This window comes from Excalfactoria chinensis, chromosome 2, assembly GCF_039878825.1.
Source record: "Excalfactoria chinensis isolate bCotChi1 chromosome 2, bCotChi1.hap2, whole genome shotgun sequence".
NCBI classification, from domain to species: Eukaryota; Metazoa; Chordata; class Aves; order Galliformes; family Phasianidae; genus Excalfactoria; species Excalfactoria chinensis.
In genome coordinates this window covers 62,948,260-62,964,777 of record NC_092826.1, presented here as the reverse complement: position 1 = coordinate 62,964,777, position 16,518 = coordinate 62,948,260, and the positions used below count along the sequence as shown (strand labels likewise).

At 37.0% G+C, this 16,518-nt stretch overlaps 1 protein-coding gene across 10 annotated transcripts in view; it reads left to right on the top strand.

Annotated features, from left to right (window-relative positions):
- FHOD3 (formin homology 2 domain containing 3) overlaps positions 1-16,518 on the top strand; it is a 363,466-nt gene that overhangs the window by 273,763 nt on the left and 73,185 nt on the right. For 6 of the 10 annotated variants that reach the window (XM_072327319.1, XM_072327318.1, XM_072327322.1 and 3 more), the window contains 3 exons: positions 1,679-1,804; positions 11,517-11,651; positions 15,483-15,533. In XM_072327319.1, the coding sequence (XP_072183420.1) occupies positions 1,679-1,804; positions 11,517-11,651; positions 15,483-15,533 (312 nt within the window). The remainder of the gene's footprint in view (positions 1-1,678; positions 1,805-11,516; positions 11,652-15,482; positions 15,534-16,518) is intronic. The other 4 variants (XM_072327323.1, XM_072327320.1, XM_072327317.1 and 1 more) reach the window with 2 other exon arrangements.

Genomic DNA, 16,518 nt, shown 5'->3' with positions numbered 1-16,518 from the left:
GTTTTGTGAGTTGAGTATACTGGAGAGAAGACCTGTGTGAGGTCTGTGCCTACAGGACAGCTCTATCCTACCTAGCTGCACAGTCCTCCACAAGGGTTGTTTTTGTAGTTGGTTTTCTTCTAGGGGAGGATTTCCATGAAGGCAATCATTCCCCATTCAGCAAAATTCCTTTTGTAGTATAGAAATACTCATAGCAGCGTTTATTCTCCAAACAACTCCGCGCTTCCTAGACTTGCAGCATAGTGTCTGGGATTTGTATTGTGTTCTAGAACATAAAACTGGGCTTTCGCAAAAAAAAAAAAAAAAAAAAAAAAAAAAAAAAAAAAAAAAAAAAAGGAACTCTAAAGTACTATCCCTTGCATTATTAAAAAACGCTAAATTAAATGTATTTTGTTTTTAACACGAACCTTGGCAATTAGCAATGCTATTGTGCCCTTAGGAATTGAAATTTTGCATGACTAGATGTGTGTGTTAAATGGAGCTGAAGGAAAACAAACAGTATTTTCAAATAATGTTGCTGAGTTAAGAGAAATTACTGTGTGCTGATGTGCATTGTAGAAGAAGCATCACAGAAAGGATAATGTAAAAGGGGATCTATTATACATTATGAATTGTAATGACGAAAATGATGGTGCTCCTTCTTCTGAACTGAGTTTTGAATCAGGCGGCCTTGTGAAATATTTCACCTACCATGCATATGTATGCTTTCATATGCTTTCCAAAAGGGAAAATGGTAATTTGTGTATAAAGAAATGTTATCATTTTTACAAATCCGGAAGCTCTGTGCCTCCAAGAAATGCTGTTTAAATACAGTGGCTAAAAAGGCACATAAAAGCAACACAACTGCCATTCCTGCTCAGTACAGGAGCCAGGTTGAAAACGTTGATACAAGGGACTCTGGAGAGGTGGCCATTTCAAGAGCCCTGGAAGCAATTTCTCTTTGATCAGCAAACTCGCAATGAAATCAAGTGGTTATGTGTGGTTGTTTCTTTTTTTCTTTCTTTCTCTCTTTTTTTTTTTTTTTTTTTTTTTTTTTTGTAAGAGGGAATGGCAGTTTAGAAATTCTTAAAGCCGTTCTTCAAGAAACACGTAGTTTTAACCACGGTGATGATTTTTTACAGACATTGTAAGCATGTATAGCACATAAGCTATGACTTACGATAGGGGAGGGAAAGAAAACACTGCCTGCTTCAATTGGGAAGGATGTGGATGCTTTATATTTATAACACAAATACTCACAAATTGTATATGTCCCTGTTCAGAGGATACTCAGGAATGCTGTTGTTTGCGTTAATTTCCCTAGGAATTGCTATTGTTGACATGGACTTCTGGGAGTCCCAAAAAGCACCCAAAACAGCTAATAAATTCAAGTAACTGAGCAGTAATTTGAGTATTTTGGCTCAGAATAGTCACTTTAGAGGATTGTTCTGGTCTGTAATTATTTTCCATAACAATACTTTAGTATTTGAATTAAGTATTTCTGTGACATAGTCTACATTAATGTGAAATGATAGGTACATATTTTGAAGTGAGGTTAGAAAAAAGTTTTCAGAAGGTACATAGATCTGGGGTATGATATCATTGCCAACCTCTAGGCAAGAGGATTGACTATTCTGTGTCTGCTTGCTGATGGATTTTTTTCTCTCCCTTTGTACTACACTTCTTCTCACTTCTTCAGATACAATAGCTACGGCAGCAACTCCTACTCTTCTCCACGACCTTACTCTGGTTTGAGTGCTCCTACAACACCCACTTCTCGTTATGGGACAACTCTCTCACCACCTCAGGAGTCCAAGTCTGACAGGTTTGTAATTTCATCACCATTTTGATACAATTACTTTATATAGAGTACGGAGGAGATAACTGTGGGCTGTTTCAAAATATCTTAGAGCCAGATCTTCCTTAACATTGAAAAGAGAATGTACAAAAATCTCAACATCTTCATTTCCTGCTCATTCTCAAGTCATTTGCTTAGCTAATGTTAAAGACTGGGTGTATTTCAATCCTAATTCTACTTCTTTCACTCAAATGGATAAAACGGATTTCTCTCACATGTATGTTGTCCTGCGTATCAAAAAGGTGAATTAAAGCACATTTTGTTTATTTCTATTTTTTAAATTCAATTCAGACAGATCATTTTCACATCATGAAGTGTAAAATCACAGGAATGTACTTAGCTCAGAGTTTCCTAGGCCTTAACTCGTCCTTCCTTGAATACACATGATCTGTCTCACTGTATTTTGTTAAGGGCAAAACTTTCTTACTGTAGGTAAAGGAAGCTCAAGTTAACATACCAGTAATCCTCTCACATAGGAAAAAATAACTAAAAAACCAACAACAACAACAAAACCAAGGTATTTTTAAAAGTTGAAATACTATTTTGAGTTATGTAATATACTTCAGGAAGAAAAAGGATAGGAAAATATTATGAATACATGAAAAGTAAAGTCTTCTTGGCAAGAAATTTGGACCACCAGAAATGAACTGACTGTTACAACCTGAAAGTAAGTGACAGCTTCAGAGGATGTCATGCTGAGTTTACGAAGGAAGGGTAAAAAATTTTAATTACACATGCTGTCAAGGCAGACTACTAATTTCCAGTTAGGCCAGGAAGGCTTCATATTGTTTGGTGCCAAATTGGCCTTTGATTCAAAAAAATTCCATCTCCCTCCTCTGTGTTTGAACTGGGGGCTGTTTTTTCAATATTCTTTGTCTACATTCTAATTAATTTTTATTAGCTGTTTTGGGATATTTATGTGTATAGAAATATATATGTATGTTCTTCTGTGTGTATGTATTTATGTTTGAACCTACCAATTGCCTCACATCCTATTGAGTCTACTACTCAGAACGGTTCAAGTTAGGCTTTCAGCATGTGTATATTTCTACCCATGAGGTATTGATTTAATCTTTTTTTTTCAAGTGAGTAATTACATTAAGTTTATCCCTGGAGAAAGGCGTCATTTTTCATTTGCTCTTCTTCCACAAATAACTTGCCTTGATTTGTCTTTCCTGATCTGAGTTAAATCATTGCTGAGTGACACCATAATAAAAACTCCATAGCAGCATTTTCACCCACTTTTACCCTAGCAAAATAGATGTAAGATAAGCAAGAATCAAAGATATCCCACTGCCTCTGAAGGTTTAGCTTTCTACACCCTTTCCATTTTAGAGCTTCTGGTTGCTACTAAAGGAAAGAAAGTCGAGTGGTCACATATTGAGATGGCTGAAGACAGTTGAGACTGTCCTGCAAGAGGTCAACTATTCTGGCTCCAATACAGCAAAGGAGGCAAGCTTTCATTTCAGCATAAGTGTGTTGGTGGCTGGGAGCCAAAATGCCTTGGCCCCACAGGATGAAGCTGTAAAATTCACAAATTCATAGATAGACGAGCCAAAGGGGAGCTGCGTGATCATCTGTTCCAACCTGCTATGTGTCTCCCAGAAGCTAAGTGAAAGCCCCCATATCTTCACTAGCACTGAAGAGACAGTTTGTGACTCCTTCTGGAAAGCATTCCAGTATTTATCATCATGCTAGGAAAATATTTCATGTTTTGGAGGAAATTTTGTCTAGCAGCATCTTCCAGCCATTGCACCTCGTTCTGCTTCTCTCTGAAACTGGCAAACACTCTGCCTTCAACAAATCTCTTTTACATGTTGCTGGAGTTGCATCTCTGTCTTTCCTTCAGGTTACATTTACCATTTTTCACCTCACCTGATAAAATCTCTTCCTTCTTGTTTAAATTTGTAGCTTACTATTTATGGTTGTTGATCTCATCAGTCTTTCCACATGCTTGCATTTGACACATTTTGTTTATGAGTCTCTGAGAAGTGTGAAAAATGCCCACATGTCACAGCTGCATGTTGCCGGCAGAATAGATGCAGTTTTTCTTGAAAGATAATGAAATATACAAATTTGGATGCCATTTTTTTGCATCAAGACGTGTTATTTTTTCCTATGCTGCCACTCCAGACATAGAGTTCAGCAAATTCTAATGACACAACTATTCTGAAGGTCAGTTGTCTGCTTTCATTTCATTGTCCTGAAACATGTGAGTTGCAGAAGTGGCCGTGCATAGGTCCACAGGTAGCATTTTGCTCATCAGAGGGTAAACTGTGTAGTGCATAACATGCTGCTCATCACTAACTACTAGGTGGAAGATACTGTGAAAGCTTTCACAGATTTCTACCAATGGTATTTGCCTTAGAATATGACAAAAATTTGCACAGGAAAAAAAAAAAAAAAAAAAAAAAGTTAAAAGATGAGGAGAGTGGAAGAGTTGATAAGAAGTTGCTTATCTGCGGCGAGTTTTCTGCTTTCAGTTTAGGATTGCAGTTATCCAAGGGCTCTGCAGAAAGACCCATATCTTTTGTTACACAGGGGCAAGCTTCAGAGGCAGCTCCTGGTACTGTTTATCTGACCTCCAAAAGGAGGATGAAGAAAGAGGCAGCAGCACATAAAGCAGTGCCCCGCAGAATGATTCATTCCCCGTCCAATTGTCCTGACAGGCCTTCCCAAACCTCAAGTTGCATTTTACTTATGGCAGCTTAGGTGGAAAGCAGCAGAGTGGTTTACATTTTGACATTCATACTTTTAAAACCCTGTTTGGCTAAGAACCATAGGAAATCCAGAAGATCAGCATGATTCAGTGCAAAAGTAACCAGATTTTGTTCTTTGAAATACACATAATGTATGTATTTTTGATTGTACAGCAGAAGAAAAGGCTTACTTGACTGTTTCTTGGTTTCTAAATTCAGCTGCAGCCTTTTGCCAACTTCTTGCAATACTGTTCTTCTTTTTCATTTCTCTGGATCTCCTGTGGAGAGCTGTGCTTCTGAAGTGCATATTGCAGCCATAGAAATCCTGCTGAAGAAGGGCAAATTGTAGGGCCCTTTCAGCTTGGCCTTTTATTAAGAAAGAAATGTTATTGATTCTCTCATATCTCTCTGCTTATTAAAGTTGTTCCTAATGCATACCAGTATAGCCCAGTCCTCCTGTTTCTAACTGCTAAAGGCTGCTTTGCTCCAGAAATATACTGCTCCCTGTCCTCATGACTTAAATCACCAGTTAACTCTGTCCTCCAGTCCCAAAGGAAAAAAAATATATCTCAGTTTCAACTTCATGGCTTCATAAATTTTGCTAACAAAGGGGAATAGCCAGACATTGTTGGAGCACATCAATGAGAGAAGCATTTTTCTGTACATCTGATGAATTACCTTCTTGTCTAAGGGAAGGTGTTTGTTGCAAGACTGGTCTGTATTTCCTTGCCTTATCTTCACATCTGTGATACTTAATTTTCACCAAAGATTGCTTTCTCAGATTTTGAATCTAATATGGTTACTGAAATTGAAAACTGCAGCCTCAGTCTGCAGTTTTCTGGAGTCACTGAAAGCTTGGAACAGCTGCTTGCAAAGCTTGTCAGCTCCTCACACTGTGTTTCTGATGTTGAGGTGTATGCACTGTTGAAGTAGCTAGAGTAGTATAGTATATAGAGGAGACCCTGAAAGGATCTAACTTATGTGGCAAGAAAACCTGACTTTGACATCAGCTTTTCATTGCCAGGAAAATATATTTTGTTTTCTGCTGCTGTGTTTGCCAAGGTAAGTTTATTCTGAAGCATTTGCCAGGAGACAGTTCCCACAGGGCTTGGTAGTCACATAGTTACGCAATTAGCCAAGCTAGCACTGTGTGCTAGGAACAGGAGCTCACAGACCCCATTCTCTTGCTGTTATCTGATCATTCAAATGCCAGAAAGTTCAATTTGCAAAATTTGACTGCTGAATCCGCTTGGCCAATTGGTGCAGACTTACTCTTCAGCTCTGGCTGATCATTGTGATGTTCCTCTGATGGTACAAGCTTGGTAAAACACTGCTAGAACACTTGCAGATTATTCCAGTTTGATGCACTCTCCAGCATTTCCAGATTAATAGAAAACAGACTTAAGAAAGAAGAAAGGCTTCATATCCCTTAACTTGTCTTCTCTCTTGCTTGCATTATGATCTACAGCAGTAGGTTAGCTTAGGCTTTTTTAATGAACCTTGAACACTGACTCAGCTCAATGTTTTTATAGATCTTTTAGAGGTAATGTACCCCCCAGTTTATCCTTAAGGCATTTATGTGCACTCAAGGTGCACAGAGACACTGAGTTTAGCATGGCTGGATTATAGATTATTTTTTCCTCCACTGATCTTAAAGATATGTTAAATATCATACTAGAAGCTTAAGCAAGAATTTCAGCACAAGTCTATAAATACTTTTCCTTAGAATTTTGTTTCCTCTCCAGATGCTTGAAAGTGATTTTCTGGCAATCTGATGGTTTTTCAGATTTGTGTCTCTTAAAAACAAAGCAGAAATTCTTGAGAATGGTAAACAGCTTTTCCGGTAGATTTTCTACTAAAATTCTAAAATTAGATGTTGTAATTTATTTCATCAGGGAAGTGCTGCTTGATGAAGCTTCTTGGCAGGCTCTCTCCCTTTTTTTTTTTTTTTTTTTTTTTTTCTTTTTTTTTTTTCTTTTTTTTTCTTTTTTTTCCAATTAGCTATCTATCACTAAACTGCACTCTGGATTTACTTTACTTCAGCTGTGAAACACTGAAGAAAAGCAAGAAATGTATGAAATAAAACCCAGTGTACACTCTGTAAGACTGCTGCCCTCCCAAGAACAGTTTCTCTTTCCTTGGCTTCATTTTCTTGCTGCTTCTACCATCTTCTGTGTGCCTTAGTATGTACTTCTGGACTTCCAGACCAGAGACTGTGGCTGTTTTCTCTTGTGGTAAATGCCAAGCACATCTTTCACTCTGAATAACATAATGAAGAAGGGATAGCCTGGTTGTTGATAATACTTGCCCAGGGCAAAAGCCTCAACTTTATTACTGAAATTTTACTAGGAAAAGAGACCCTAGGAATTACTGGATGATTTACAGTTTGGGAAGCAATGATGGCTTACACTGGCCTAGCTGCTCATTGAACTACTGTGTAAGCAGTATTCTTGATTGCAGCTTTGCATGCCTTGTTATATGGCAGCAGCATAGATTTAAACAAAAAACATGAGACAATTTACAGCCTCAGGCTAAAATATAAGCATTATTGGCTGAACACACAGTGCACGTGGAGGACTGGAGGACGTGGTCACTCACAAATACCAGCAGTACTGGTATTTAGGTAAACACATACTTTAGCCTCTGTCAAGAGAGTGGCTTTGCAAGTCACTTCCACATGATTTGTGAATCAAAGAGCAGTAAGGAGCTACAGATTGGCCACTGTGTTGCACAAAGACAGAAACAGGATTTAAAAACTGTAAATGTCAGTCTGCAGGAGTTCTACATGTGCAAAAGGTCCTGGGGCATTGCTACAACTCTGCACAGAGATTCTATGTTATAGCTTCATTTTATGGAGTCTTTCAGGCCAGTTAAAAGTCCAAGGTTAATCGGTTCTTCTTTTGGTCATTCTCAAGTTTCTTCCTCAAAGAAAGCATTAGTCAGTAGTTTTATCTCTCAAAGTTTTGTTTATTTTTTGAGAGGAGTTTTGTAGTTTCCTCTAGTAATGTTTAGTCTGTTTGCAAAATCTTATATCAGCACACTTTTGAATTTGCCATGTCACGTAGAGAGACATAACACAAGGAGATTTTCTTTAACTGTGAAAAGCAATATGGCTCTTGGCAGCTTTGTCTACTCTTTGGTCCCTTTCTAAGCTGGAAAGCAGATTTATTTTGTTAAAGCCAAGAGGCATTTAGAGTTACTTGAGGCCTTCGTTGGGCAGGAGCTGCTTACTGTCCCCTCTTTGCAGTCTTTCCATGACTTCTGGAGTAGGAGCACTCTGGAAGAGTGGGTAATTAATGTTTGCTTATTAAAGTTATTAATGATTCTTAACCTTGTTATATTAAAGAAAATCCTGAATATTAACCTCATGACCTAGGGGGATTTCCCCTCATATTTCAATTGATTATTGTTTAGCTCTAAAATAAGCTTTTGTTTTTGATGTTCTTGCTATAGATATGATTTCCATTTCGTAAATTTTAGAAATTCGATCAACAGAGACAAGCACAGAAGATTCTTTCCAAATTTAATGAAGAACATTTTAAGCTGATAAATGCAATTGCAGTATAACAGAGTGGCTTCGAATGAGACAGACATGCTGTCTTTGTTTTTCAACAAAATTATAATACTTCAGGTCCCTTTTTCACTTTTACAACATATGGTCTGTGATGGAATATTGTCAGAAAATGGTTAGATATCTTGTGAGCTTTCTTTTTTTATAATGATGGCTATTTTACTATTGAGATAACTGCAACAGTGAGGTCAGATGAGCTGAATTTTTCTTCAAGAGTTTTTGCTGGCAGACTGTTTTTGCTTTGTATCCTCAACCCTGTGTGTATTTTTGTCACCTATTATTTCTATTTTTTTGTTGTTGTTGTTCCAAGTTCAAAATGGTATGTTATGGAGCTATATTCACAGATCCCTGGACTCTAACATGTTCTTTCAGAATGTTTTCTCAAGGCTGTGATAGCTCATCTTGTTTAGCTTTTGCTGATTTTAGCAGCAGGCAGAACAAAGCTTTCTTAGTTTCTATATTACCAATCCATTCTTAGTACCCTTAAGTTCTCTTCAAGACTAAAAATAGTTTTCACAGTAAGGATCTTTCTGGATATGTTTGTGGAGCTGAACCAGTGGCTGATATTACCATTTCGTAACATATGACACCAGTGTTAAAATGCTGTCAAATATTAGCTATAACTCAATTTTCTGGGTTATTACTCTATTATGCTTTCATTGAGTATTCAAGTATTATTTTCTTCTAAAATCTCTTACTGCCTTCAATTCAGTGATTTTTTTTTTCTTTCTTTCTTTTCAACCTTTTCTTTACTTACCTATTTTTAAAATGCAGCCTAGAGCATTTAGACTTGTGCCTTCTTGAAGCCCAGAGTTGTCATCACCCTTCAGACAGCATCAAAACATCAAAACTATGGAAAGGCTTATTCCAAGCATTCCTACAAGCTCATTTGTATTATTCCTCTTCCATTTGCCACTCAACTGTGAGGTTACTGAAAGAGAGTGTTTACTTTAACCATTATTTGACTGTAAAAGGAGAGTGCAGACTTAAGGAACCTGGACGGAATGGGATGGCAAGTTAAATACTTGGAACACACAAAAGCATACACTTGATAAGAACCCTCTTCTTGCCATCTTTTCCTGTTCTTATCTAGATGGCATCCAGTTTTCCACTTCCTAGAGCATATTTTGATGATATACTCAATCTTATGACAGTGATTTTTTGATAATGTCAGTGTTCCTGCTGAGAATTTTCTCTTGCAGAATGCACTAGAAGTTCAAAAGTTAAAGTAAGTTCAAGGAAAAAATCACCACACATACTTGACTGTCAGGGTTTGGGGGATATTTTCCCTCTTTCTTTGTGCTGAGGAATATTGTAGATTTTTATGGTTTTGAGCACGATCCAGCATTGATACTATAGCTCTGGACAAGTGCCAGAAAGTAGGCTTACAGAATATCAAGTTTTATACCTCTTATGTAATGTTTATGCTGGTGGATAGAACATATTGAAATTCCATTTAGTGAAATTATTGAAATTATTTTCATGCTACCCTGCTGCCAGTTGGGCTAAAATGACTATGTTCTGTGACGTTGCTGCTCTCACAGACATAGGCACTTGGAAATAAGTTTGCATTAATGTTTTTGTCTTCTTCTACACCCATTTTCACTGGCAAACCAGTGCCCTTACACAAAAGACCTACACTGTGCACTGAAGGCATGTAAATCAAAAATGGAAATGATCTTACCCATCCTCCATGTAGAGTTCGTTCTCTTTTCAAAAAAGGTAATATACATTTCTTTAATCCTTTCATTACCAAACTCATGTTACAGCAGTGCACAGAAACTGCTCTACATGAGTTATGTCTGTTTGATTTTATCAGTTTAATTCAGTCAGTGTGGATGTGTTTACATCTGTATGAATCTATCCTCTACTATATAGATCTTTCCTGTCTAAGAGGCAGAAAGGAAAACACGTTCTCTCTGAGGGAGCTCTCTTGCCATGTGAAAGGTTGGTGGTACCAATACCATTGCTCTGGGGAAAAGATGTGTGAGAGGAATCACTCCCTTATCCAAAGCAGAAGTTACAGTAAAAAAATAAAAGGGTTAAAAAAAATAAAGAAGGGAAGAAAACAAACAAACAAACAAACAAACAAACAAAAAAACTGTGTCCAGACCAAACTATAAGAATTTATAAATGTAGCTTTTTAAAGTACATTTACTGCCTGGAGCTGTTTCATCTCAAAGTAAAAATCAGTTTCATATCTGAGAAGGCCTTACTGTTTGTGATGAAAAAAACTCCCGCATTATTGGCTGGTCATTTTCATGGCCATGCATTTTAACAGCCTTCTGAACAACAGCCAGAAGTTTGATGTGCATTGCTAGTGGTGTCGTTTAGACCTCTTCATTATAATAACTACTGTGGTGCATCCAGTCCTAAGTTATGGTAAGAGAACTGCAGGGAATGTTACATTTCAGACTAATTCTTCTTTATCCATAAGGCATGTGGTGGTAAGTTGTTCTTTTTGTTCATTTGTAGATAGAACAAGAACGAGACAGGCTAAATGACCAGAAAAATAAATGAATAAATAAATAAATAATAGAAAAGGGGAAAAAACAAAAAAACTTTCCTACTCGTAAGGATAGTTAAGCACTGAAATGGCTGGATATGATACATCCATCAGGGGCTTTGAAGGCAGTCCAGAAAAACACTTTTCAGGAATGGATTGAAGAGACTATACACTGCCTTGAATGAAGAAAAGAACATGGGTAATTCTTCTTCAGCCGCATTTCAACTAATTTTGTTATAGCTATTTTGAAGACACTTAATGATTGTTATGACTAGCTGTGCAGTCCCTGGGTATTTTATTGATATGTTCCTGCACTACTAATTTTGCCTTTGCATGAGATGTAGCAAGAAAATGATAATAACAGAATTTGACAGTGTGTAAAGAAAAAGTAGGCCTCTCTCTTAAGAGAGCATTAAAATGTTGATAGGCAATTCTGAAATCTTCTTTTACTTCTGTTTTTCTGTGTACAGGAATCTCAGTTGCTTACAACATGACTGTTTTTAACATTATTGCATAAGATGTTTGGAAAGTGCTTGAAAAGTGTTCAAGGTTGTTTTTTTTTTTCTTCTAAATTTCAAAAACCCATTGTAGGTTTTAAGAACACCGAAGTTTTAGAGTAGAGAATATTGCAATTGAAAAATGCTGAAGAGTTCTTATAGGTACTTTATTTGTACTCTATATAAACTTGGTGATATAGGAAGCCTACATTATCTGCCATTCTTAAGCTCATCTTAGTGCCTAAAATCAAGAAGATACTTAGTAGTCTGAAACATCCATACATAGATGTTGCCATGTCATTCCACTGGTTGGGTTTATGTTACTTGCTAAATGACTACTACTATTTTTTTGCCAGTATAATCAATAACAGTGACATTGAGAAACCTGATTCCTCCTTTTCTGCAGGCCAGCTTTGGGTGGTCTCCTTACATCATCTTTCCGTCAGCACCAGGAGTCCTTGGCAGCAGAAAGAGAAAGACGACGTCAAGAGAGAGAAGAAAGGTTGCAAAGGATAGAACGTGAAGAAAGGAACAAATTCAAGTAAGAATCACATTTACTCTGTTGTCTTAATATGAGATGGGTCTGCAAATTATTGAGACATTTAGTTGTGAAAAAATTGAATTGTTGAATATTTCCTGGTTATCTTTGGATACCTTTCTTGATACAGATGTCTGAAGAACTGGTATATTAAACATTATGATGAATCTTATCATTTAAAAAGTCAGCACTTTTAAAGTCAAATCTACCTTAGTCAATTATTCTGTTTGGATATCCATGAAAGCTAATTTTTAATAGCTAAAATGCCCCTTCTCAAAGTATAGTCTCAGTGAGGCATAAGTTTAAGGGTGAATCTGGAAGGAATGGAATCAAGAAAGGACTAAGATAAAGCACTGAGATATATTTTGCTTTTATGTTTTACAAAGTAAAGGCATTTTGCTGTCTTAGAATGTGAGGCAGTGTTTGAATAGCTGAACATTTTCCTGCTTTTCTGAGCATGCGTCTCTTCTTTGTGGAAACAGTAACAGAAAGCAATTATCAAAATTATTGCTCAGACTGTGGTCAAGGACCCCAGCTGAATGCAGGACTCTGCATTTTCACATCCGAGCCCTTGTCATGTACGATGATGTTCTTCCTGCAGATACTAGGAGCCAAATTCTCACTTCCTGTTTGATACATGGCTAGAAACTCCAGTGTAGCCATCGGCAAAAACAGCAGTGGGCTTAGGATATGTAAGGTGCCTACTGATGATGTGCCTAGCATCTCAAGAAGCAATTTTAGTTTTTTGTAGCCAGGAGTACAAAGTAAGCATTTTCAGTAGTCAGAAGTTATAATACGGTAATATAAATAATGGTAGAATATATGTTTTGTTGCCCAAGAGATGCTGTTTATGGGAAGCATGGCCCTAGGTTTCATGTCAGTTTGAGTATTAGTGTACAGGATTGTTTTCACTGTAATCATCTCTTTAGTAAGTAAGAAGTGGAAATGGTCTAAGTCATGGTGGATTTAGAAAAAGGAATAACTTGCTAGTGGTTGGTTGCTTGCTTGGTTGAAGGAGATACTCTACTGGCTCCAGAAGATAGCTAGTTAGAAAGAAAATGAGAGATAGAGGGAAGGTGGAAGTGCACCATAATAGGATCTTTGGCAGCCAACAGCTGCCCAAATTCTCCTGAAACAGAAACAATCAGGTCTCAGTCCTCAGGCGTCTTCCAAAAACTTTCCCTCTAAGTGGTAGCATCAGTCTGCAGCAGGCTGTCATGGAAAGCCAACATGATCTTTCAGAAAGGAAACTCCCAGACCAAAAAAAGCCACTAGGACATTTGGCAGCTTGACCTGTTTGAATAACAGATCTACACATTTCACTAAATGTTGGCTAAAATAGTTGTTCTGTCACTGAAAAAGCTTCTCTAAAAAGAATAAAAAATAATAAAAAAAAACCCTTCTTTTAAAATTTACATCTTCATCCCATTAGTCTAGAGTCAGGAAGTGGTTAACTAGATGTTATGACTGTTACTTATTTGAGACAGCAATGCCCAGTCTTTTCATCTTCAATATTTGAGTTCCCTGTTCACCCAAAAAAGTTAGAGGTTGTGTTTGAGAAGAGGGGTCTCCCAAGCCATTAACTTTGCAGGCAGAATCCCACAGTTGATTAACCAGTCTGGAAAGAGGAGGACAAAGCCACAGCAAGCTGTTGTGGACAGTTTCGTAAGAGTTCATGGGATTTCATTACTGTATCATCAGGCTCTGAAGATGTATTTTTGATTAAAAATAACACTTCCAAATCACAGCCTTCAAACTTGTGAGCAGTACTGGATTTACCATCATGACTCATTCGTTATCTCATTCTTTCCAATTCTGCCTTGACAACATCATAGTGGATTCTGGCACCATTGTTGACAAATTGAGAATTATTTAGGAGAGAGCATCAACACTTGTGAAAGACCTTTTTTTCATAAGTGTTAAAATGCTTTAAAAGCTACTACTAGCAAAAGGAATGCTTTACAAAATGGATGTTTTTCTCAGTAGAAGGCCTCTTGTCCCTATTCGCATATGTAGAACAATTTGTCCTAAAACGAGTGGATTATTCTTCAGATGTACTTAGATGTGAAAGTAGTCAGAAGGGAGTGAGTAAAGTTCACATTTCACTGAAAAATTCTTTGGATATTTGTTGTTGTTGTTGTTGTTTTGTTTTGTTTTTTTTCCTTGGGGTTATTCCTGTAACTATTGTAGTTGCAAAAAAGGGATAACCGGTAGTGATTCAGAAGTATGTGGAAGGTAGCCTGAAACAATGTGTGTTTTATGTTAATGCTGATCTTTGAAGAGCAGACTTTTAATAGCTGTTAGAGTAATTAGTACTGTTGTTACTGTATGATTACTGTTATAGATGGCAAGCTTGATGATCATAAATATAAAAAGTAGTGTTTTATTGGAATAGTTCTGAAAGTCCTTCTGGTACTCGTATATTGTAATGGAAAAGTATCTAACAGCTACAGTGACATCCTCCATGTCAGCAGTTTCAACTAAATATTAAAACTATTATTGAATATTTATTGGGTTCTACTATTATCTGAATTAAATTTGATTGCCAAGGAATTATTCACTAATTTGCTTGCTGATATTTTCTTTATATGTGGTACAGCAGGCCTACTTGAAATCATGGAGTTCAGGTATTCTGCAAAGTTGACTTGGCAGAAGTTAAATGTGTGGGAGCTGCTCTGAAAGTAATTATTCCTTTTTTATTATGTTAGCCCACAACATCAGAGGTGGATGTTGGTCATATGACAGTACTGATTGAACTTTCCCACCAATATTTCACTATATTTTGTTGCCATGATACAGATAGTAGAGGGGCAGTCTGACAAAATGACATCTGACATGGAAATGCATATGGAGCAAAGGTGTGTCTTTTAATTCCTCCATGCAGAAAAAAAAAAAAAATAAATAAACAAAAAAATGGCACTTACTGACATTCATCAACACTTGTTGAACGTTTAAGGAGACCAAAGAATGGTCATGAGTATAGTGAGGCAGTGGGTGGTGTGTTTCAGTAGTGATGACGGCAACAGTGTATCACCTTTGCTGGTGCAGATTCTTATGAGTGCAGCATGCAGGCTCTTGTTCAGCTCTAGCAAAAAAGAAGAGCTGATGGTAGTGGTTATGTTGAAAATGCTGTGTAGCTGGAAGTTTGCTCTATCAAGTAGTGTTATATTGATCTTTTTATCTGTAGTAGTTTCTGTGGAAATAAATAGGAGGCATTACTTTCAGAGGGACCTACGTACGAGTTACTTGAGGAGATAAGATAGATGGAGTTCTGTGTCTAAAATTCAGGGTGAAAAATAAATAGCAAAACAACATCACCACTGGATGATCCTGAATGTGCCTTTTAAGAATTGTCCTACTTGGTAAAGCCAAATATTCAGCCAGTTTGCTGTCACATTTGCAACTGTAAGCTAAAATACGCTTAAGAAAAGTATGTTAGAAACAGGACACTTAATGTCCGTGTATAGAACCTGCCAGATACAAGCAGTCCTTGTTTCAGGGTATTCCATGTGGGGCCAATGAATAATTGTCTTACAGCCACTAATGGGCTTTTTCCTTAACAAAGAGGTTTTTTGGGGGGTGTTTTTGTTTTTTTAATTACCCCAAACTATGTATTTGGTGTACACATATATGTACTATATGCATAGATAAATGTACATAAATACATATAATAATTTTTTTCAGAGGAGTCTAATGTTTTTTGTTGAAAACCACCTTCATTGTTTCTGATCACTTTTCTTAAACTGCTCTTGGTTTCCTCTGTTGTGCGTATAATTCTGTAACTTACCTTGTTCTTTTGGTTTCCTCTGCAATTTACTACAATTTTCTTTTTAGCCGTGATTATTTAGACAAAAGAGAAGAACTAAGACAAGCAAGAGAAGAGAGGTCTGTATATGCTGCATCCATCCTTCACTTTGACTGTTTCCACTTTCTTTATTCTTTATTGTTGTTTATTTACACTGTTAACCATGCATGCTCAGGACACTACCATTGAAAAAGAAGTCTATAAGAAAGCTGTTATGTTATTTGAAGAAGAAAATCAAGTCCAGCTGTAATCACAGCAATAAATAAGGAGCAGTGGGACGGTAATGAATAAGAGTGATTGATAACCTTTTATCTGTTTGTGTGGGAAATCAGCTTTCTCCATTTACCTCACAAATTTGCTTAAATTTAGTAGCTATAAATCTAAGAAGCCCGTGTTTCTCACTCAGTAGGTCCCAAGCTTTCTGGAGGGTCAGAAAAGGTAACTGTGGATATAGCAAAGAAAGTGGGGTAACAAACACTGGAAAACTGGGTGATGGAAATGAGTCTGACACCTACTCCCAACATAGTTTAGTATTTCAGGGCCAGGTTTTCTTTGTCGATCTCTCTTAAGCATCTGTGAGGAAATTATGAAGCTTAGCAGTGTTTGTCATTACGAGTTTGATTTAGTTTTTAGATAGAGTACTTAGAGGGACTGAACTTTTTACTTTTCTCTTTTTCTTTTTCCAATTCACTTAGAGAATTTCAAAGCTCTGGGCTAGACTGGGAGTTAAGTGCTTATGAAAGCACATTTTTCAAGGAATACTTGACTGAAGACCTTTGCCTTTCAGTAGCTTCATCTCTATATTCACTAGTAATTACACTCTGGAGGGATTTCTTGTTTCTACCTGGAAAATATGCATGTTACTGAACAAACAGCAGATGAAAAATGACCCAGATTGCCCAGTTCTGCTTTTATGGTCCTCTGGAGGTTGCTGTACAGAGGTGCTTTTGGAATTGTCAAGATCTGGAATTATATTATTGAACTATGAGAGTAGCCATCTCACAAATTACTGTGCTACTGCAGTTTTTTCATCATATCATCAGACATGAGGCAATTCTTTTCTGC